Source organism: Oncorhynchus nerka, linkage group LG27 (assembly GCF_034236695.1).
Source record: "Oncorhynchus nerka isolate Pitt River linkage group LG27, Oner_Uvic_2.0, whole genome shotgun sequence".
In the NCBI taxonomy this organism is placed as follows: Eukaryota; Metazoa; Chordata; class Actinopteri; order Salmoniformes; family Salmonidae; genus Oncorhynchus; species Oncorhynchus nerka.
Genome location: NC_088422.1, coordinates 80,937,873 through 80,961,572, shown reverse-complemented (window position 1 = coordinate 80,961,572; position 23,700 = coordinate 80,937,873). Strand labels below are relative to the sequence as shown.

Genomic DNA, 23,700 nt, shown 5'->3' with positions numbered 1-23,700 from the left:
GTGGATCCAGAAACAGGGCAGACAGAAACAGCAACAGGTGAACATTCTTTGGATACAGGTAAAACAAGGAAAAGTGACAAATAGATACAACATAATTGCACATCAGGTCATGACTTTCTGCAGAGAGTTGTGTTAGGTAGGTGTTGTTTTTGTGCATGCTGTTAATTCCTCAAGTCAAGCTATTATACAATACAGTGACACTCTCCTGAAGACTTGAAGGGTTAGTCCCAAATTGCATCCGATTCCCTGTATGGTGCACTACTTTTGATCAGGGCCCAAAGGGTTCATTTAATAGGGGATAAGGTGCCATTTTGGACACAATCTTTGAGGACTGTTTGTCTTTCAACAGAAGCTAATACACTGTAGCAGCCCAATCAGGAGAGAGGGGATTCATTGTTACCGGGCAAGCTAGAGGCTGTGGAAAACACACAGTCATTCCCTACATAAAGGACTGCCAACTCCCACTTTAAAATAGCCCAGTTTGTTGTTACATGTCTCTCATAGCTCTAACCCCAGGGGCTCTAGTAGAATAATACAGCTAACCCTACCTTACCAGTAGTGCTCTGCTATAGCCTCTCAGGGAGACAACTGTAGCTGTAGCTAGTGGGGTTGTGTCCTAAAATGGTACCCTATCGCTATAATAGTACACTACTTTTGACCAGAGCCCTATGGGGAACACAGGGTAATGTGTAAGCCACTTGGGACAGCAGAGCAGAGTACACCCATGAACACTCTATAGGGCATTATTTGTATGTGGTTTTCTCAGTCTAAAATCATATGTTTAACAGTTCTAAATACAGGAGCTTAGTCACCACTTCTGTCAACGGAAGCATTGATGTGATGGGAAGTAAAAAATTGCCGGTTGTGAGAAAATATTGTCATGTAACATGAATGTATAGAAGAAATGTATAGTGGAAAGTCCCCTAATCAACACAGCCAACTAGCCATCCTTATTCTACTACAAATCAGTAACTGACACCGGTCTGCAAGCCATCCTTTACACTTCAGCTTCCCTTCATGATACATTCTTCTGACTGACTCTTTCTGTCACTGGTCTCAGGGTTCAAATTAGCAGTCCAGCTGTCCAGAACCCATCGGTCATCACTCAGTCCACACACACAGAATCAGCTGTCTGCAGAGTGGGTGTTTATCTCTATGAGGTTAAGACTATCTATGAAGCATGTGGGACAGAATGACAGGAATGGACACTGTTGTCCTGAAGACAGACTGGGAAGACCCAGGAAGCAAAACAATGATTCTCCCCTCACGTAATCTATTGTTCTGTTCTGTACTGTACAGTTCAGTATGAGGCTAACTGTTTTCTGTATAGAAGACAAAACGAAAGATTCCTTCAATAGTGGATTAGATTACAGCAAGGCAACAATACTGTAGGACATGATGATAATGCTGATGCAGACATTCACTCAGACACACTCTCTCACACACATTCACTCAAACACACAATTTCACACACACAAATTCTCACAACTAATTCGGTCATGCGCAAATGCAGCCTTGCCAGATATTGTACAGTGGATAAACTGACTGGCTGACTGACTAGAACTGACTGACTCCTAGCTAGCTACCACTCTAGTGGAAGGCTTCTCTGGCACAATGGCCACAGTGTGTAGTCCAGTCCAGACCAGCTCTGGAGAGAGCAGGGCGATCAGCCTGGAACAGAGTTAGCACTGTGACTGTGGCTGTCTCCCTCCTCTCCTCCACCCTCTCTACCCAACCATACCAGACTCACACACCTCTTCCCTCCATCACACCATCTATGATAGCCTCCTTTACTTCAACAATCTCCTCCCTCACTTCACCTCACCAACAACTCCTCCTTTTCCTACAAACACATATGCAACACTCCACCCAAGACAATAATATACATTTTTACTACTTCCTAGTCATCTGTTTCCATCTCACTTCCTAGATGTTATTCTTCCTGTCAGTGGGAAATGGTGACATAGCTCTCTCTCTCTCTCTGGAAACCCCACTGCCTGAGAGAGAAAGACAGAGAGAGAGATTAAGAGGAAGAAGAAGGGGATAGTTCACAGTCATCTCAAAACAGGCATGTGCAGAAAGAGAGAGCTCAACAGCCTTGGAGAACCATTCAAGGTCATGTCATGCCATCAGCTATTTTATTCATTCAGGAGCCCCTCTTATGGACAAAACATGAACTGCCAGTGATAACACATAACAGCTGTGTTTTTGCAAACTGGGTTAAATTGAGGTTGCCTGTGAACACTAGATTGTGAGCACTAGATTGTGAGCACTAGATTATGAACACTAGATTGTGAGCACTAGATTGTGAACACTAGATTTGCTTTGTTTCACTTTGTATTTCAGTTTGTTCCCAGGCCAAAATCCAACAAAACAAGCCATGAATGAATTCCATACATTCCAGGAATATAGAGGAGACTTTAGGCAAAGATGTCCCATAATTCCAGGGTGTTTGAGATTATGATGATGATATCAGTCCTGTGGTCTAGTGGAGAATATCTCTATGGCATAGGTTCCCGCCACATGCAGGGACACAGTCACAAAGACGTGCACCACAAACGTACACACACACAGTCTCCCTGCCCACGCTTTCTCCCTGCCCACGCATTCTCCCTGCCCACGCATTCTCCCTGCCCACGCATTCTCCCTGCCCACGCATTCTCCCTGCCCACGCATTCTCCCTGCCCACGCATTCTCCCTGCCCATGCATTCTCCCTGCCCACCCATTCTCCCTGCCCATAAAACTGCTCAACCAATAGTAACTATCTTGGAAACAATAGTAATAAATTCCAGGCCAGAACATTGAGCTTCCACTTCCTCTATAACTCAGTACTGTGTACACGCCCTGTGATGGAGGTGTATTCACTACCCTGGCAGTAATGGATGGAAGGCCAGGCAGGGGTAGGTCTGTGTGCCTGGCTGGCCAGCCTGTGATGGTGGTGTATTCATTACCCTGGCAGTAATGGATGGAAGGCCAGGCAGGGGTAGGTCTGTGTGCCCGGCCGGCCAGCCTGTGATGGTGGTGTATTCATTACCCTGGCAGTAATGGATGGAAGGCCAGGCAGGGGTAGGTCTGTGTGCCCGGCCGGCCAGCCTGTGATGGTGGTGTATTCATTACTCTGGCAGTAATGGATGGAAGGCCAGGCAGGGTTAGGTCTGTGTGCCAGGCCGGCCAGCCTGTGGTTTTGTGTGGATGCTTCACTACGAGGCAGCTCCCTTTTATTAAAGCTCTCCTTTCTCTCCCTCATACAGCAGACTCACGCCTGGTCGGTTCCCATGTCAGCCCTGCATATCAGCAGTCTCATATAATCCTGCCCCCCGGCTACAAACTCCTCTCCTCTCCACCTAGGAGTGGTTTATCCACTTTCTCGTACTTGATACAGAAGCAAATTGAAAAACTGAAAGAGGGAAAAGAAAGAAAAGGGAAAAAAAGCTGTTTCCCACTGGTTTAACAGCCTGCTCAACCCCTGTGTGTGAAAAGAAATAAACGCTATACACAAAGAGTGCTCCATCTTTTGTCAGATGGAACACTTGAGGCCTAAGCAGGGCTGGTCCCCCTGCCTCTCCGCCCCCTCTACCCCCTCCTCCTCACCCCCCACCCTCGCCCTCCAATTATGTTCCCTTTGTCACCACAGACATATTTGGCATGAGGGGGCTCATGATGGGGTAATCTTCCTGAGTCTGTCCTGAATCTCTGAAATCCCACGATAACACCCCACAGAAAATTCCCTGAGCTGTCAAAAATAGGCTGGAAAACTGTCTTCCAGGAAAGGAAATCTGCCAGGTAGGTTGGAGGATTGCCATGGTAAACATACAACCAGCTGTTCTGTCTCAGCCAGCCCCCAGGACAATGTAAAGCATACCCACAACTTATCCTCAGGTCACACTCATAACAACACAGTATAGAAAACATTTCAGTTGTCTGTCTGTTCTTCCAAGCAGTTCTTAGTTAACAAGACAACTATGTTGTTCTACTTTGTAAAGAGTTGAGAGGAACAGTTGTCTGAGAAAGAGCGAGAGAGAGAGAGAGACTCACCATCAGAGCTGACAGTGTCTAGATGTCCAGGGTGTCCCCCCTGTCCTGTGTCTCTGTAGTCCACCCAGTTAATTCCTTCCAGACTGTCATAGTTGGACGTAGCGCTGTCCTCTACCGGTACCACTGTGAAATGGGGCATGTTTTCATATGCTGGTTAGGCCGTAATCCCCAGTATCTCCGGATAGGCTTTCAGCAGCTAGCGGTTAGTGCTGTCCTGCCAGCCTTGATCAGCCAGCTCAACTCCCAGGCAGTCAGTCAGTCCTACTAATCTCAGCAGCATTCCACTACCCTGCGCTCACTTCCTCTGAGCACATTACCATACCATAGCCCTGCCCCCTCTACCAGCCCCGGCCCCGACCAGGCCGGCCTCCTGGGCTGCTTGTGTGAATAAAAGAGGTGCTGCCTGTCATGTAGCCTGGGATACTCAGTCTGGCAGGGGAGGAGAGGACTCTGATACACAGTCAGTGTCCCACTGTCGTCAGCACCACTGACTCATATCATATACTCAGTGGTCATATACTGAGAGAGAGGGAGAAAAGGGGCACAGCAGAGAAACCCATTCCATGGATATGTTGTTAATTGACTCTCTCCACACTGAACACTGTCTCTCTCTCTCACACACACACACACACACACACACACACACACACACACACACACACACACACACACACACACACACACACACACACACACACACACACACACACACACACACACACACACACAGACAGACAGACAGACAAACAGTCCTCTGTGTATCTGAGACGTGGCAGTTTGGAAAATAATCAAATAAACCACGTGTTTGTTTGAGAGAGAGAGAGAGAGAGAGAGAGAGAGAGAGAGAGAGAGAGAGAGAGAGAGAGATAGATAAAGAGAGTCGAGAGAGGGAGTGAGAGAGAGAGAGCGAGACGGAGAGAGACGAGAGAGAATGAGAGAGAGAGAAAGATAGAGAGAGAGAGATAAAAAGAGAGAAGAGAGAGACAGGGAGAGAGAGACAGAGAGGGAGTGAGAGAGAGAGAGAAAGCGTGTAACACAAACCCTGCGTTTGGCATAAGCAGAGGAAAATATGACACAGGGAACTACCCAACTCTCTCCCTCCGATTCTTACAAACAACATAATGCTGATGTCATATCAGCCTTTGACCTGAGGAACAGACAGCAACATACTCTGTATTCCTAAACTGTATAGGCCTACAATATAAATTATTCTGCTTTCCTTTTAGGCCTTATAGCTGTAATAGAATACAGTAAAATTATACAGTACAATTACTGTATACAGTAAAATAAACATGAACGGAATCTTTCCAACAGAATCTTTACAGCGTCTTTACCACAACGACCCAACCCAAAGCATCAGTAACAGACTGCAGCTGGAAGAAAAACCTCATGTGCTCTCATGTCTTTGGCACTCCTCCCTAGAGCTGTATGGTTTCTTTTAACTTTCTAATCATTGTTTTTAGTTTGACATAAATTTAAAGTGAAATGTAGGGTACTGTGACATTAAAGTAACAATGTTGGCCTCCTGTAAATATAAATAGCCATCTAATACATTTTTACCCATAATCCAGAACAGGCCATTTTAGTTATGAGTTTCATGGCATCTATTTAAGATATCAGGGGAACTAACCTTAAATAACGTCATCTCTTTCCTTCCCTCTTTCACTGAGAGCCAGAAGTCCCCAGGAAGACAGATCACAGGGCCTGTAATTACAGAGGCCCATTAAACGTCCTATTTTAAGTCATTTGAGCTCTACTCTTCTGCTCTCTTTGGACTTCTGGGGCCACGGTGTCACAGTTGGTAGAGCATGGCACTTACAAGTTGCAATACCAGGGTTATGGGTTCAATTCTCGTTGGGGTCACTCAAGACTCACCCGTACGGATATGTTTGCGCTCACTCAATACTGTAAGTCACTTTGAATAAAAACATCTGCTAAATGGCACATACTATTATTATGATATTATGTAGTGGATGTCATGGGTTTACATATTTACCCTCTTCTATCTTATTGCACAACAGCCAAACTGACAGTTTTCCGTTTATGGTTCACAGTTCAATGACTGTGTTAGGAAATGAAACAGTCTGACTTTCTTGTGTAATCCAAGCAATGCTGGCAATGTCACATATTGTACTTTGGCCTGCCTTGTAACAGTAACAATAATATGCAGAACAGTTCAATATACAGTACATTGTGTCTTTAAGTTCAATTCAGTAATACAGAATCAGTTTCAATAGACCTTTTTGGGTCAAAATATCAGACCTGGGTCCAAATACTATTTCAAATATCTCAATTACTTTCACATACATTCGAAGTAAGTATTCAGATATATTTGATTTGAAAAGACAATTAGTTGAAAATGTTTATGTATTTGTAAAGACACTTGGAAAGTTTTTGAAATACTCAAATACACTGATTCAAATACACTCCCATGCAGATATTTGAAAATAGTATTTGAAATAAGTATTTGAAAATCCTGTCAAATACAATTTGGCAGACTTTTTGGTTTTTACAAGTAACTATTAAAATACTCATATAAAAGTACTTGTTTGGGCTGTGTATTTGAACATATTTTAAATACCAGATACCAGGTCTGCAAAATATACTTTGACAAAAAATTACTCCGAATGAAAGCGGTGGTCCTTTGTAGAACATTCGGTAGCACTTTACTTTACAGCCCGGAATAAAGTGATTACATGGAACAGTATGGTAACAAGTTATAGTTACTCACAATTCATTCATGCAGTAGTATTACCCAGCCCTCTAAACTAATTGTCACCTCTGTGTCTCCCCAGCTCCCCATCAAACATTTCCCAGTTCTTCACACAGACTCTCTCTCTCTCTCTCGTCTTCACTGACAGAAGCCTTTGACGTAGTAGAGGAGAGGTTTTTCCTAACTACTCGCCTACGTTGCACATACCATGCCTGTCCTGGAGTGTAATTGCCACCGGGATGCCAGTGAAAGGCCATATAATCTTTGGCCCGGACTGCCCAGCCTCAGCCTGCCAAGCCCTAACCCAAGCCCCAGCCACAGTCCCAGTCCCTGCTCCAGCCCCAACCACTGCTCCAGCCCCAGTCCCCGGCTCCAGCCCCAGTCCCCGGCTCCAGCCCCAGTCCCCGGCTCCAGCCACAGTCCCAGTCCCTGCTCCAGCCCCAACCACTGCTCCAGCCCCAGTCCCCGGCTCCAGCCCCAGTCCCAGCCTCTGCTCCAGCCCCAGTCCCAGCCGCTTCTCCAGCCCCAGTCCCAGCCGCTGCTCCAGCCCCAGTCCCAGCCTCTGCTCCAGCCCCAACCACTGCTCCAGCCCCAGTCCCAGCCGCTGCTCCAGTCCCAGCCCCTGCTCCAGCCCCAACCACTGCTCCAGCCCCAGTCCCAGCCGCTGCTCCAGCCCCAGTCCCAGCCTCTGCTCCAGCCCCAACCACTGCTCCAGCCCCAGTCCCAGTCCCAGCCACTTCTCCAGCCCCAACCACTGCTTCAGCCCCAGTCCCAGCCTCAACCACTGCTCCAGCCCCAACCGCTGCTCCAGCCCCAGTCCCAGCCTCAACCACTGCTCCAGCCCCAGTCCCAGCCGCTGCTCCAGCCCCAACCACTGCTCCAGCCCCAGTCCCAGCCGCTGCTCCAGCCCCAACCACTGCTCCAGCCCCAGTCCCAGCCGCTGCTCCAGCCCCAGTCCCAGCCTCAACCACTGCTCCAGCCCCAGTCCCAGCCGCTGCTCCAGCCCCAACCACTGCTCCAGCCCCAGTCCCAGCCGCTGCTCCAGTCCCAGCCCCAACCACTGCTCCAGCCCCAGTCCCAGCCCCAACCACTGCTCCAGTCCCAGTCCCAGCCCCAACCACTGCTCCAGCCCCAGTCCCAGCCCCAACCACTGCTCCAGCCCCAGTCCCAGCCCCAACCACTGCTCCACACCCAGTCCCAGCCCCAACCACTGCTCCAGTCCCAGTCCCAGCCCCAACCACTGCTCCAGCCCCAGTCCCAGCCGCTGCTCCAGCCCCAACCACTGCTCCAGCCCCAGTCCCAGCCGCTGCTCCAGCCCCAGTCCCAGCCCCAACCACTGCTCCAGCCCCAGTCCCAGCCGCTGCTCCAGCCCCAACCACTGCTCCAGCCCCAGTCCCAGCCGCTGCTCCAGCCCCAGTCCCAGCCTCAACCACTGCTCCAGCCCCAGTCCCAGCCGCTGCTCCAGCCCCAGTCCCAGCCGCTGCTCCAGCCCCAACCACTGCTCCAGCCCCAGTCCCAGCCGCTGCTCCAGCCCCAGTCCCAGCCTCAACCACTGCTCCAGCCCCAGTCCCAGCCGCTGCTCCAGCCCCAACCACTGCTCCAGCCCCAGCCCCAACCACTGCTCCAGCCCCAGTCCCAGCCGCTGCTCCAGCCCCAACCACTGCTCCAGCCCCAGTCCCAGCCGCTGCTCCAGCCCCAACCACTGCTCCAGCCCCAGTCCCAGCCGCTGCTCCAGCCCCAACCACTGCTCCAACCCCAGTCCCAGCCGCTGCTCCAGCCCCAGTCCCAGCCTCAACCACTGCTCCAGCCCCAGTCCCAGCCGCTTCTCCAGCCCCAGTCCCAGCCGCTGCTCCAGCCCCAACCACTGCTCCAGCCCCAGTCCCAGCCGCTGCTCCAGCCCCAGTCCCAGCCTCAACCACTGCTCCAGCCCCAGTCCCAGCCGCTGCTCCAGCCCCAACCGCTGCTCCAGCCCCAGCCCCAACCACTGCTCCAGCCCCAGTCCCAGCCGCTGCTCCAGCCCCAACCACTGCTCCAGCCCCAGTCCCAGCCGCTGCTCCAGCCCCAACCACTGCTCCAGCCCCAGTCCCAGCCGCTGCTCCAGCCCCAACCACTGCTCCAACCCCAGTCCCAGCCGCTGCTCCAGCCCCAGTCCCAGCCTCAACCACTGCTCCAGCCCCAGTCCCAGCCGCTGCTCCAGCCCCAGTCCCAGCCGCTGCTCCAGCCCCAACCACTGCTCCAGCCCCAGTCCCAGCCGCTGCTCCAGCCCCAGTCCCAGCCTCAACCACTGCTCCAGCCCCAGTCCCAGCCGCTGCTCCAGCCCCAGTCCCAGCCGCTGCTCCAGCCCCAACCACTGCTCCAGCCCCAACCACTGCTCCAGCCCCAACCACTGCTCCAGCCCCAGTCCCAGCCGCTGCTCCAGCCCCAACCACTGCTCCAGCCCCAGTCCCAGCCGCTGCTCCAGCCCCAGTCCCAGCCTCAACCACTGCTCCAGCCCCAACCACTGCTCCAACCACTGCTCCAGCCGCTGCTCCAGCCCCAGTCCCGGCTCCAGCCCCAGTCCCGGCTCCAGCCCCAGTCCCAGCCTCTGCTCCAGCCCCAGTCCCAGCCGCTTCTCCAGCCCCAGTCCCAGCCGCTGCTCCAGCCCCAGTCCCAGCCTCTGCTCCAGCCCCAACCACTGCTCCAGCCCCAGTCCCAGCCGCTGCTCCAGTCCCAGCCCCTGCTCCAGCCCCAACCACTGCTCCAGCCCCAGTCCCAGCCGCTGCTCCAGCCCCAGTCCCAGCCTCTGCTCCAGCCCCAACCACTGCTCCAGCCCCAGTCCCAGCCACTTCTCCAGCCCCAACCACTGCTCCAGCCCCAGTCCCAGCCTCAACCACTGCTCCAGCCCCAACCACTGCTCCAGCCCCAGCCCCAACCACTGCTCCAGCCCCAGTCCCAGCCGCTGCTCCAGCCCCAACCACTGCTCCAGCCCCAGTCCCAGCCGCTGCTCCAGCCCCAACCACTGCTCCAGCCCCAGTCCCAGCCGCTGCTCCAGCCCCAACCACTGCTCCAACCCCAGTCCCAGCCGCTGCTCCAGCCCCAGTCCCAGCCTCAACCACTGCTCCAGCCCCAGTCCCAGCCGCTGCTCCAGCCCCAGTCCCAGCCGCTGCTCCAGCCCCAACCACTGCTCCAGCCCCAGTCCCAGCCGCTGCTCCAGCCCCAGTCCCAGCCTCAACCACTGCTCCAGCCCCAGTCCCAGCCGCTGCTCCAGCCCCAGTCCCAGCCGCTGCTCCAGCCCCAACCACTGCTCCAGCCCCAACCACTGCTCCAGCCCCAACCACTGCTCCAGCCCCAGTCCCAGCCGCTGCTCCAGCCCCAACCACTTCTCCAGCCCCAGTCCCAGCCGCTGCTCCAGCCCCAACCACTGCTCCAGCCCCAGTCCCAGCCGCTGCTCCAGCCCCAGTCCCAGCCTCAACCACTGCTCCAGCCCCAACCACTGCTCCAACCACTGCTCCAGCCGCTGCTCCAGCCCCAGTCCCCGGCTCCAGCCCCAGTCCCCGGCTCCAGCCCCAGTCCCAGCCTCTGCTCCAGCCCCAGTCCCAGCCGCTTCTCCAGCCCCAGTCCCAGCCGCTGCTCCAGCCCCAGTCCCAGCCTCTGCTCCAGCCCCAACCACTGCTCCAGCCCCAGTCCCAGCCGCTGCTCCAGTCCCAGCCCCTGCTCCAGCCCCAACCACTGCTCCAGCCCCAGTCCCAGCCGCTGCTCCAGCCCCAGTCCCAGCCTCTGCTCCAGCCCCAACCACTGCTCCAGCCCCAGTCCCAGCCACTTCTCCAGCCCCAACCACTGCTCCAGCCCCAGTCCCAGCCTCAACCACTGCTCCAGCCCCAACCGCTGCTCCAGCCCCAGTCCCAGCCTCAACCACTGCTCCAGCCCCAGTCCCAGCCGCTGCTCCAGCCCCAGTCCCAGCCGCTGCTCCAGCTCCAGCCCCAGTCCCAGCCGCTGCTCCAGCCCCAGTCCCAGCCTCAACCACTGCTCCAGCCCCAGTCCCAGCCGCTGCTCCAGCCCCAACCACTGCTCCAGCCCCAGTCCCAGCCGCTGCTCCAGTCCCAGCCCCAACCACTGCTCCAGCCCCAGCCCCAACCACTGCTCCAGTCCCAGTCCCAGCCCCAACCACTGCTCCAGCCCCAGTCCCAGCCCCAACCACTGCTCCAGCCCCAGTCCCAGCCCCAACCACTGCTCCACACCCAGTCCCAGCCCCAACCACTGCTCCAGTCCCAGTCCCAGCCCCAACCACTGCTCCAGCCCCAGTCCCAGCCGCTGCTCCAGCCCCAGTCCCAGCCGCTGCTCCAGCCCCAGTCCCAGCCCCAACCACTGCTCCAGCCCCAGTCCCAGCCGCTGCTCCAGCCCCAACCACTGCTCCAGCCCCAGTCCCAGCCGCTGCTCCAGCCCCAGTCCCAGCCTCAACCACTGCTCCAGCCCCAGTCCCAGCCGCTGCTCCAGCCCCAGTCCCAGCCGCTGCTCCAGCCCCAACCACTGCTCCAGCCCCAGTCCCAGCCGCTGCTCCAGCCCCAGTCCCAGCCTCAACCACTGCTCCAGCCCCAGTCCCAGCCGCTGCTCCAGCCCCAACCACTGCTCCAGCCCCAGCCCCAACCACTGTTCCAGCCCCAGTCCCAGCCGCTGCTCCAGCCCCAACCACTGCTCCAGCCCCAGTCCCAGCCGCTGCTCCAGCCCCAAGCACTGCTCCAGCCCCAGTCCCAGCCGCTGCTCCAGCCCCAACCACTGCTCCAACCCCAGTCCCAGCCGCTGCTCCAGCCCCAGTCCCAGCCTCAACCACTGCTCCAGCCCCAGTCCCAGCCGCTGCTCCAGCCCCAGTCCCAGCCGCTGCTCCAGCCCCAACCACTGCTCCAGCCCCAGTCCCAGCCGCTGCTCCAGCCCCAGTCCCAGCCTCAACCACTGCTCCAGCCCCAGTCCCAGCCGCTGCTCCAGCCCCAGTCCCAGCCGCTGCTCCAGCCCCAACCACTGCTCCAGCCCCAGCCCCAACCACTGCTCCAGCCCCAGTCCCAGCCGCTGCTCCAGCCCCAACCACTGCTCCAGCCCCAGTCCCAGCCTCTGCTCCAGCCCCAACCACTGCTCCAGCCGCTGCTCCAGCCCCAACCACTGCTCCAACCACTGCTCCAGCCGCTGCTCCAGTCCCAGCCGCTGCTCCAGCCCCAGCTCCTAGGCACAACCCCAGCTTCAGCCCACTGCTCACTGTGTATGGCACATTTCAAACTCATTCCACGGCGGGCCGAGTGTCTGCGGGTTTTTCGCTATTTCCTTGTACTTGATTGATGAGGTCACTAATTAGTAAGGAACTCCCCTCACCTGGTTGTCTAGGACTTAATTGAAAGGAAAAAACAAAACCAGCAGACACAATGGAATGACTTTGACACCCCTGGTGTGCGGTAAGTGCAGCGTCAATGAACACTAGGTTTACTAGGGACAGACGCACTCAGCTCTCCCACTCACAGTGACCCAGTCATGGGGAAAAAGCTCCTGTAAACAGGGGTCAGCTTATTCACAGCAGGAAGTGACTTGACTAAAGGAGCTGCTGGACATAGTTCTCCACTGCATAATCTCTTGTATAGACCTAGTGTGGCATTTCCTCAGGGTAGAGCAGAGCTATGAACGTGTGCTGTGTGATGTGGTGCAGATCCAGGGGTTAGAGCAAGGCCACTGTAAGCTTATGGTTAGAGTGCAAACAGAAGCTTTGAACAAGCAGCAAAGCCATGTGTGGGAGATAAGCTCTTGATTAGTTGTCTGTGTCATCTTCTAGCGCCCTCTTTTGGATAAATAACAAAGTACAGTACCTTGACAATCATTAATGAATTCTGTGCTTTGACAGATATGTCTAAAGAAAGGCCCATACTAAAACAAACTATTGCTTTTAGACAACAAAGGCTTATTTTATCTTTAAATCTATTCAAAGTTGTCAAGAACATTTTCCCCAATAAGACTTCTACATCATTAACAGTAAACCTAGAGGTCAACAATAGGACTTCTACATCATTAACAGTAAACCTAGAGGTCTACAATAGGACTTCTACATCATTAACAGTAAACCTAGAGGTCAACAATAGGACTTCTACATCATTAACAGTAAACCTAGAGGTCAACAATAGGACTTCTACATCATTAACAGTAAACCTAGAGGTCAACAATAGGACATCTACATCATTAACAGTAAACCTAGAGGTCAACAATAGGACTTCTACATCATTAACAGTAAACCTAGAGGTCTACAATAGGACTTCTACATCATTAACAGTAAACCTAGAGGTCAACAATAGGACTTCTACATCATTAACAGTAAACCTAGAGGTCAACAATAGGACTTCTACATCATTAACAGTAAACCTAGAGGTCAACAATAGGACATCTACATCATTAACAGTAAACCTAGAGGTCAACAATAGGACTTCTACATCATTAACAGTAAACCTAGAGGTCAACAATAGGACTTCTACATCATTAACAGTAAACCTAGAGGTCTACAATAGGACTTCTACATCATTAACAGTAAACCTAGAGGTCAACAATAGGACTTCTACATCATTAACAGTAAACCTAGAGGTCAACAATAGGACTTCTACATCATTAACAGTAAACCTAGAGGTCAACAATAGGACATCTACATCATTAACAGTAAACCTAGAGGTCAACAATAGGACTTCTACATCATTAACAGTAAACCTAGAGGTCTACAATAGGACTTCTACATCATTAACAGTAAACCTAGAGGTCAACAATAGGACTTCTACATCATTAACAGTAAACCTAGAGGTCAACAATAGGACTTCTACATCATTAACAGTAAACCTAGAGGTCAACAATAGGACATCTACATCATTAACAGTAAACCTAGAGGTCAACAATAGGACTTCTACATCATTAACAGTAAACCTAGAGGTCAACAATAGGACTTCTACATCATTAACAGTAAACCTAGAGGTCAACAATAGGACTTCTACATCATTAACAGTAAGCCTAGAGGTCAACAATAGGACTTCTACATCATTAACAGTAAACCTAGAGGTCAACAATAGGACTTCTACATCATTAACAGTAAACCTAGAGGTCAACAATAAGACTTCTACATCATTAACAGTAAACCTAGAGGTCAACAATAGCACTTCTACATCATTAACAGTAAACCTAGAGGTCAACAATAGGACTTCTACATCATTAACAGTAAACCTAGAGGTCAACAATAGGACTTCTACATCATTAACAGTAAACCTAGAGGTCAACAATAGGACTTCTCCATCATTAACAGTAAACCTAGAGGTCAACAATAGGACTTCTACATCATTAACAGTAAGCATAGAGATCAACAATAGGACTTCTACATCATTAACAGTAAACCTAGAGGTCAACAATAGGACTTCTACATCATTAACAGTAAACCTAGAGGTCAACAATAGGACTTATACATCATTAACAGTAAACCTAGAGGTCAACAATAGGACTTCTCCATCATTAACAGTAAACCTAGAGGTCAACAATAGGACTTCTACATCATTAACAGTAAGCATAGAGATCAACAATAGGACTTCTACATCATTAACAGTAAACCTAGAGGTCAACAATAGCACTTCTACATCATTAACAGTAAGCCTAGAGGTCAACAATAGGACTTCTACATCATTAACAGTAAACCTAGAGGTCAACAATAGGACTTCTACATCATTAAACTAGAGGTCAACAATAAGACTTCTACATCATTAACAGTAAACCTAGAGGTCAACAATAGGACTTCTACATCATTAACCTAGAGGTCAACAATAGGACTTCTACATCATTAACAGTAAGCCTAGAGGTCAACAATAGGTATTCTACAGCATTAACAGTAAACCTAGAGGTCAACAATAGGTATTCTACAGCATTAACAGCAAACCTAGAGGTCAACAATAGGTATTCTACAGCATTAACAGTAAGCCTAGAGGTCAACAGTAGGACTTCTACATCATTAACCTAGAGGTCAACAATAAGACTTCTACATCATTAACAGTAAACCTAGAGGTCATCAATAGCACTTCTACATAATTAACCTAGAGGTCAACAATAAGACTTCTACATCATTAACAGTAAACCTAGAGGTCAACAATAGCACTTCTACATAATTAACAGTAAACCTAGAGGTCAACAATAGGACTTCTACATCATTAACAGTAAGCCTAGAGGTCAACAATAGGACTTCTACATCATTAACAGTAAACCTAGAGGTCAACAATAGGACTTCTACATCATTAACAGTAAACCTAGAGGTCATCAATAGCACTTCTACATCATTAACATTAAACCTAGAGGTCAACAATAGGATTTCTACATCATTAACCTAGAGGTCAACAATAAGACTTCTACATCATTAACAGTAAACCTAGAGGTAAACAATAGGTCTTCTACATCATTAACAGTAAACCTAGAGGTCAACAATAGCACTTCTACATCATTAACAGTAAGCCTAGAGGTCAACAGTAGGACTTCTACATAATTAACAGTAAGCCTAGAGGTCAACAATAGGTATTCTACAGCATTAACAGTAAACCTAGAGGTCAACAATAGGTATTCTACAGCATTAACAGTAAGCCTAGAGGTCAACAGTAGGACTTCTACATCATTAACAGTAAACCTAGAGGTCAACAATAGGACTTCTACATAATTAACAGTAAGCCTAGAGGTCAACAATAGGTCTTCTACAGCATTAACAGTAAACCTAGAGGTCAACAATAGGACTTCTACATAATTAACAGTAAACCTAGAGGTCAACAATAGGACTTCTACATAATTAACAGTAAGCCTAGAGGTCAACAATAGGACTTCTACGTCATTAACAGTAAACCTAGAGGTCAACAATAGCACTTCTACATAATTAACAGTAAACCTAGAGGTCAACAATAGGACTTCTACATAATTAACAGTAAGCCTAGAGGTCAACAATAGGTCTTCTACATCATTAACAGTAAACCTAGAGGTCAACAATAGCACTTCTACATCATTAACAGTAAGCCTAGAGGTCAACAGTAGGACTTCTACATCATTAACAGTAAACCTAGAGATCAACAATAGGACTTCTACATCATTAACCTAGAGGTCAACAATAGGACTTCTACATCATTAACAGTAAACCTAGAGGTCAACAATAGCACTTCTACATCATTAACAGTAAGCCTAGAGGTCAACAGTAGGACTTCTACATAATTAACAGTAAACCTAGAGGTCAACAATAGGACACTCTACATCATTAACCTAGATGTCAACAATAGGACTTCTACATCATTAACAGTAAACCTAGAGATCAACAATAGGACTTCTACATCATTAACCTAGAGGTCAACAATAAGACTTCTACATCATTAACAGTAAACCTAGAGGTCAACAATAGGTCTTCTACATCATTAACAGTAAATCTAGAGGTCAACAATAGCACTTCTACATCATTAACAGTAAGCCTAGAGGTCAACAGTAGGACTTCTACATAATTAACAGTAAGCCTAGAGGTCAACAATAGGTATTCTACAGCATTAACAGTAAACCTAGAGGTCAACAATAGGTATTCTACAGCATTAACAGTAAACCTAGAGGTCAACAATAGGTCTTCTACAGCATTAACAGTAAGCCTAGAGGTCAACAGTAGGACTTATACATCATTAACAGTAAACCTAGAGGTCAACAATAGGACTTCTACATAATTAACAGTAAGCCTAGAGGTCAACAATAGGTCTTCTACAGCATTAACAGTAAACCTAGAGGTCAACAATAGGACTTCTACATAATTAACAGTAAACCTAGAGGTCAACAATAGGACTTCTACATAATTAAGAGTAAGCCTAGAGGTCAACAATAGGTGGTCTTCTACAGCATTAACAGTAAGCCTAGAGGTCAACAATAGGACTTCTACATAATTAACAGTAAACCTAGAGGTCAACAATAGGTCTTCTACAGCATTAACAGTAAGCCTAGAGGTCAACAGTAGGACTTCTACATCATTAACAGTAAGCCTAGAGGTCAACAATAGGACTTCTACATAATTAACAGTAAGCCTAGAGGTCAACAGTAGGACTTCTACAGCATTAACAGTAAACCTAGAGGTCAACAATAGGACTTCTACATAATTAACAGTAAACCTAGAGGTCAACAATAGGTCTTCTACAGCATTAACAGTACGCCTAGAGGTCAACAGTAGGACTTCTACATCATTAACAGTAAGCCTAGAGGTCAACAATAGGACTTCTACATAATTAACAGTAAGCCTAGAGGTCAACAGTAGGACTTCTACAGCATTAACAGTAAGCCTAGATGTCAATCGGTGTTTAGTGTAAATCCCATGTCACAACTTTAAGTTAAAGATGCAGTCTGGGATCTTAAGCACAACACATTTGTCACATATTGTACGAATTGGATTCCTAACATAATATACGAATTGCAAAAAAAATTCAACAACATATCATACGAAATGGATGACGTAATACACAATTGGATTACGTACTGTAGTACCTAAAAATGAGCACCACTTTCAAAGCTACTGTCTGAAACTATACAAAAGTTCTGGAGCATCACTTGAATGTTATGTGAGCTTTACTAACCCATTGATCAAAATGCTGTTCATTGATGTTCTTGCCATTCTCCACCCCGACTCCTAATTGGTCAATGGTCACTGCGGGAATAGGAAAGATCGCAATTGCATACTCCTCAAGTCCTCTCTCCTTGCCTCCTTCTCAAAAGCCATTGGAGGAGAAGGTCAGAGGGGAGGAACCTCTGGCATCCTCATCCAATGGGTTTTGAGAAGGAGACGAGGAGAGAAGAAAGAGGACGCACAGAGTATGTAATTGAGATATTCCCATTCTACTGCCAGAACAATAAACAGGTGCGCAGTTCTAAATGAACCACTAGATGGAGGCATTTACATACACTTTATCATGTTAAAACCGCACATCTGTTAGAGAAGAAAGGGTTTACTCACTCAACCAGAGTATCTTTGACTCAACTCAACATGTATAGCAGTTAGATAGTAATATTTCATTGAACTAGTAAATCTGGGACTTTTAAGATGAACTTACCAATATGACCAATATTGCTCCTCGTTGACATTACAGAGCAGTGCAGTCAGGAGCTGACAAGGAACAATAGATGGAGATCATGGTGTTATCAGGTATTAATATGTTTCATTCAGTAAAGAGTTATTGATAACATAACACAGCCTGGGGAAATAATTATTCAAAAGATGAAGGATTGGGAATCTAGGAGAGAGGTCTAAATGTCACTGGATCATATTGGTTCTCATTGTTTTCTTAAATGAAATGGAACCTATACTTCAACATACAATACATAAGAGAAAGTCATGACAAAAGTAACAGCTCTACATCATAGCTGTGATTTGTCAGTTGATAACTGTCAACATGATGTCTGTTGCCCTAGAACGATGCATGAAAAGTGTCTACTACCCAGATGCAATTTCTCTATCTCCATCTCACACACACACACCTCCAGATGAATGATGGGGACCAGCGTGCTTCATTAAAAGCCTGCTGTTAGACAGACCGTGATTGCCAGCTGTGATTTCCACCTTCAATTGGATTTAACCTTTTAAAATGTACAGAGCCCATTTAATTTTAATCACAATTAAAATCAATTACATCACATTGTTGTTGTCTTGTCTGGTGTTGTTTTACTCCTACTCTCTCTTTCGCAGTCTGTTCTGCATCTCTCTCAATATTACCGTATCCATTCCAACCCTACCTGGGGGTAAACCTGTCTGGTTAGATTGCAGGCGATCAGTGTTTGTAATCGGGTTTGGTCTCCTCTCCTGCAGAGATGTGGCTGGTCATTGGGGCTGTGGCTGGACCGAGCGGTCAGACAGATGAGAGGCCTCAGTGCTGGCCAGAGCCATAAAGAAAAGGTCATCCCTGACAGCAACAACAGACTAATTGACACGCTGCAATTGAATGGCTTTTATTTATCTCACCAGGAAGGTAGGAGGAGTCAGATGGGCGCGTGTTCTCCTTTACGCTGACGGCTTAATAATACAGACAACAAACACTGAAAGATGAACTTATGTGTGTTTCACAATTTTCATGCCTGGAGGTTCCCACTAAGAACATATGTGTCGAGTGTCTCTCAATCAATCTAGATGGGTGCTATACACTGTAAGTAGTAGGACACTCCCTTGATTGTAAAGGACAGTGACCTAGTGTCTGAGTGTATACACGTGTTGATTCATGTGTTGATATTTCAGATGGAGCCTATGTGTGACATCTATGCCCCCCTACAGAGTCCTAGCTCTAGTACAAGTGTGGGTCAGCTTGCTCTTTTGTTGGAAAAGAGGATCCTTAATGGGGTGAAAGTGGCCAGAGAAGGTGGGAGACAGCTGGGAGAGGAAGGTTTGTTAGGTAGGCCAGTTATTGGTTTGCTACGAAACCATTAACTAGCCTACGGATATTGTTGCACTCGCTTTGTGTAGGGGTCCTAGGCCTAGTTACATGGTCTGTAACCTGAATGAATGTGTGTATTTATGTGAGAAATCAGCGTATGCGCCTAGGTGTTGAAGATACATGTGCCCAGGGATATGGCAACCTAAACTTGGTCCAGGGCCAGCTCTGTCTATCTTGACCTCTTGATTGGCCAGTCAAAGCAGATTATTATTTGCTCACATGGTGAGAAAACATAAATATGTACAAAAGGGAAACTACAGCCCAAACTAAAGACTATACAACCAACAAAAGGCCTCCTGCTCACCAAACCAACCAGAAGCCTCACGGCTCTCCAAGCAGGCACTCTGGCTGATTACTGATTACACGTCTGATTACTGAGCACAGACACAGGTCGCCTTCCCCTGCTCAGACGATGCACCTATCAACCAATGGTTGCGTGCCACGTCATCAACTGTGCCAGTCGGGCACCAGATTACTACCACATATGATGTGGTTAGATGATACGTAAAATAGCCATGCTGGCGTTGTAAGATCTGGCATGTGTCAGCAACATCTGGGCAGAGGAAGGTGCCCACACTGTAAACACAAACCCATGTCCCCTTGTCAATCGATCTTATTGTTTGATTGATATAAAATTTAAGTTGATTTATAGGATATTCTGCTTGATTTGTTAGATTTGTACAATTTTATATTTTGGGGAAGTGGTAAATTAGGCTTTACACCGATTTATCAATCACTCTAACCATTTTCTCTGATGCCAAATAGCATTCCACACCAACCAATAAACCCTGCTTCAAATTAGTTACACAGCTGATCCTATTGTCACTACGAAAAGCTTTTGTGCATCTCTGATTGGTGATTAATTTGTATGTCTCATGTAAGCAGCTGAAACTGGATGAAAAGTCCTATTATTAATTGTCAATTGATCAAATGACAGTTGTAGGGAGTTTTTTTCTCACTATGTGGGTGGGTTCTGACTCAGTAAGACTTAACATTGCTGGGGTACTTAAATCTCTTCACATCTGTAGGTCACACGGAGAGGCTTATAGGCACAAAGGAAATTAACCAAAATACGAACCAGAGGATTTCTAAAAGAAGCTGAAGTGTATAGTAGAGTATGATGTGTGAGACAGGGTGTTTAGAGCCAACACACGCATCCTAAGGAGCCCCTCAGAAATCTCATTTGACCTGACTGCTAAGTGCCATTCTCCTGGTATGATGATTACCCAGCCAGGCTACGTAGATGCACATGGTAAAGTGCTGCCCTACATAAGGGATGTTCAGGGACACTAACAGGGCTCAAACCTGGTAATGACAGCTTGCACTAGGTCTCGTCCAGCACACTGTGTACTTCAGGGCCTAAATGATCAAATGTGCTCAGCGGGGAGTCAGTTCTTCAAAGTGAGGACATACAATTGAGAACATGTGCATACGCATCTATATAAAATTAATCACACATAGACTACAGGTCAAAAGTTTGGACTCACCTACTTTTTTTTTTTTTTACACCTACTATTTTCTACATTGCAGAATAGTAGTGAAGACATCAAATCTATGAAATAACATATTTGGAATCATGTAGTAACCAAAAAAAAGCTTTAAACAAATCAAAATATATTTTATATTTGAGATTCTTCAAATAGCCACTATTTGCCTTGATGACCGCTTTGCAACACTCTTGACCGGTAGTGTAAATGAATACATTATAACACATTTTATTTGTAAATCTAATTCAAAATCAAAAGAAAATGCACATTTCCACATCATGTTCTGTTAATAAATTACAATATTGGTGTGAATTTCACACAATGATCAAATCTATGCATGAGAACATTTTACAAATTATAATTCTATAAACAAGATTTTCAAACCCAACCCAACCACCCACTATTACTTTCCCACCCACATCCACATGAAAAAATACTATAGTGTACTATGTTAGGAATACTATAAAAATATAAGAATACTAAGAATACTATAAAAATCATTATAGTGTTTTTGCAGACTTTATTGTGGTATTCGCTGTGGTGTTTTTGCGGACTGATACTGAAGTATTTAAAATAATTATATACTATAGTAATTACTGTAGTGCTTTTGTGGACTGTAGTATACTGTAGTATTTACTGTAGTGTTTTTGGGGACATAGAACTGTGTCTGTGTGTGTGTGGGGGGGGGCTTTCTCCTTGAGGAAACCTACTGGAGAAATACTAAAAGAGCAAATTGTCTAATACTTGTAGGTATGTAGGACTGGGTTCTGAACGGAGAGTTCAGAGCTTCTGCTCTTTTCTATAACCTGTAGGTAGATAGGACTAGGTTCTGAACGGAGAGTTCAGAGCTTCCTCTTTTTTCTATAACCTGTAGGTATGTAGGACTGGGTTCTGAACGGAGAGTTCAGAGCTTCTGCTCTTTTCTATAACCTGTAGGTATGTAGGACTAGGTTCTGAACGGAGAGTTCAGAGCTTCTGCTCTTTTCTATAACCTGTATGGAATATACAGTTGAAGTTGGAAGTTTACATACACCTTAGCCAAATAGATTTAAACTCATTTTTTTTTACAATTCCTAACATTCCAAGTAAATATGCCCTGTCTTAGGTCAGTTGGGATCACCACTTTATTTTAAGAATGTGAAATGTCAGAATGATAGTAGAGAGAATGATTTATTTCAGCTTTTATTTCTTTCATCACATTCCCAGTGGGTCAGAAGTTACATACACTCAATTAGTATTTGGTAGCATTGCCTTTAAATTGTTTATCTTGGGTCAAATGTTTCAGGTAGCCTTCCACAAGCTTCCCACAATACATTGGGTGAATTTTGGCCAATTCCTCCTGACAGAGCTGGTGTAACTGAGACAGGTTTGTAGGATCCTTGCTCGCACACGCTTTTTCAGTTCTGCCCACACATTTTATATAGGGTTGAGGTCAGGGCTTTGTGATGGCCACTCCAACACCTTGACTTTGTTGTCCTTAAGCCAATTTGCCACAACTTTGGAAGTATGCTTGGGGTCATTGTCCATTTTGAAGACCCATGTTGCTTCAATATATCCACCTAATTTTCCATCCTCATGATGCCATCTATTTTGTGAAGTGCACCAGTCCTTCCTGCAGCAAAGCACCCCCACAACATGATGCTGCTTCACGGTTGGGATGGTATTCTTCGGCTTGCAAGCCTCCCCTTTTTCCTCCAAACATAACAATGGTCATTATGGCCAAACAGTTCTACTTTTGTTTCATCAGACCAGAGGACATTTCACCAAAAAGTACAATATTTGTCCCCATGTGCAGTTGCAAACTGTAGTCTGGCTTTTTTTATGGTGGTTTTGGAGCAGTGGCTTCTTCTTTGCTGAGCGGGAAGTGTTTTACTGTGGATATAGATACTTTTGTACCTGTTTCCTCCAGCATCGTCACAAGGTCCTTTGCTGTTGTTCTATGGTTGATTTGCACTTTTCGCACCAAAGTACGTTCATCTCTGAGACAGAACACGTCTCCTCCTGAGTGGTATGATGGCTGTGTGGTCCCATGGTGTTTATACTTGCATACTATTGTTCGTACAGATGAACGTGGTACTTTCAGGTGTTTGTAAATTGCTCCCAATGATGAACCAGACTTTGTTGCTGATTTCTTTAGATTTTCCCATGATGTCAAGGACAGAGGCACTGAGTTTGAAGGTAGGCCTTGAAATACATCCACAGGTACACCTCCAATTGACGTCAATTAGCCTATCAGAAGCTTCTAAAGCCATGACACAATTTTCTGGAATTTTCCAAGCTGGTACTGTTAGAAGCAAATGAGAATGGGACTGTAATTGATATTTATTTACTGACCTGACTAAAAAAGTACAGAGATAAAATGGCATTTTACCCAATAATGGCCTTATAAATCAGTGTATACCATTGTTTAAGCCTACGCAAGGTCAATGACGACCAGCCAATAGCGCTGTAGAGATCACAATGATGTGTTAGACATTTCTGATTTGTAATGAACCTGAGGGCTGCATGATACACTGAATCAAGTGCTCTCAGGGTAGTGGCTGAGGCCGGCATATATATATATATATATATATATATATAACATCACTAAAATATAAAAACCGACAGTAATGTACATCATACCAGCTCCTTCCTGGCCTCAAAAGAAATACAAGCCTTATGCCTGTAATAAAATCATTTTTTCAGCTTGAGCTTCCTTATCAAGTTCTCTACATACACTGTGAAGCTCGGCTTATCATCAACCCACACACCCAAATATTTGTACACTTTAACTTGCTCAATAGTATGTCCAGCTAATGTAGCAATGACATGATTTTTAACATGCCTGGCATTTGAAAATAGCATGCATTTTGTTTTGCTTGAATTTAGAATTAGCTTTAAATCACACAGATTCTGTTGCATGATGTTAATGCTCTTTGGGCATTTTCACAAGCTAAATATAAACTACTACCACTTGAATAAAGAACAGTATCATATGCATAAAAATGAACATCTGCTGTTTCAATAAGATCCCCAATGTTG

The 23,700-nt window shown here is 47.1% G+C and overlaps 1 protein-coding gene and 1 non-coding gene across 2 annotated transcripts in view; both read right to left on the bottom strand.

The window, feature by feature from the left end:
- Positions 1–4,507, bottom strand: part of LOC115113786 (solute carrier family 12 member 4-like) — a 53,935-nt gene extending 49,428 nt beyond the window's left edge. The window contains exon 1 of the mRNA XM_065012060.1: positions 4,033–4,507. Coding sequence (XP_064868132.1) covers positions 4,033–4,175 — 143 coding nt within the window. The 5' untranslated portion in view covers positions 4,176–4,507. The remainder of the gene's footprint in view (positions 1–4,032) is intronic.
- A 16,855-nt stretch (positions 4,508–21,362) lies between these two features.
- On the bottom strand, positions 21,363–21,417 carry LOC115113879 (U7 small nuclear RNA). Its single transcript, XR_003861144.1, has one exon. It is a non-coding gene; the product is annotated as a U7 small nuclear RNA (small nuclear RNA).
- Positions 21,418–23,700: the final 2,283 nt, after the last annotated feature.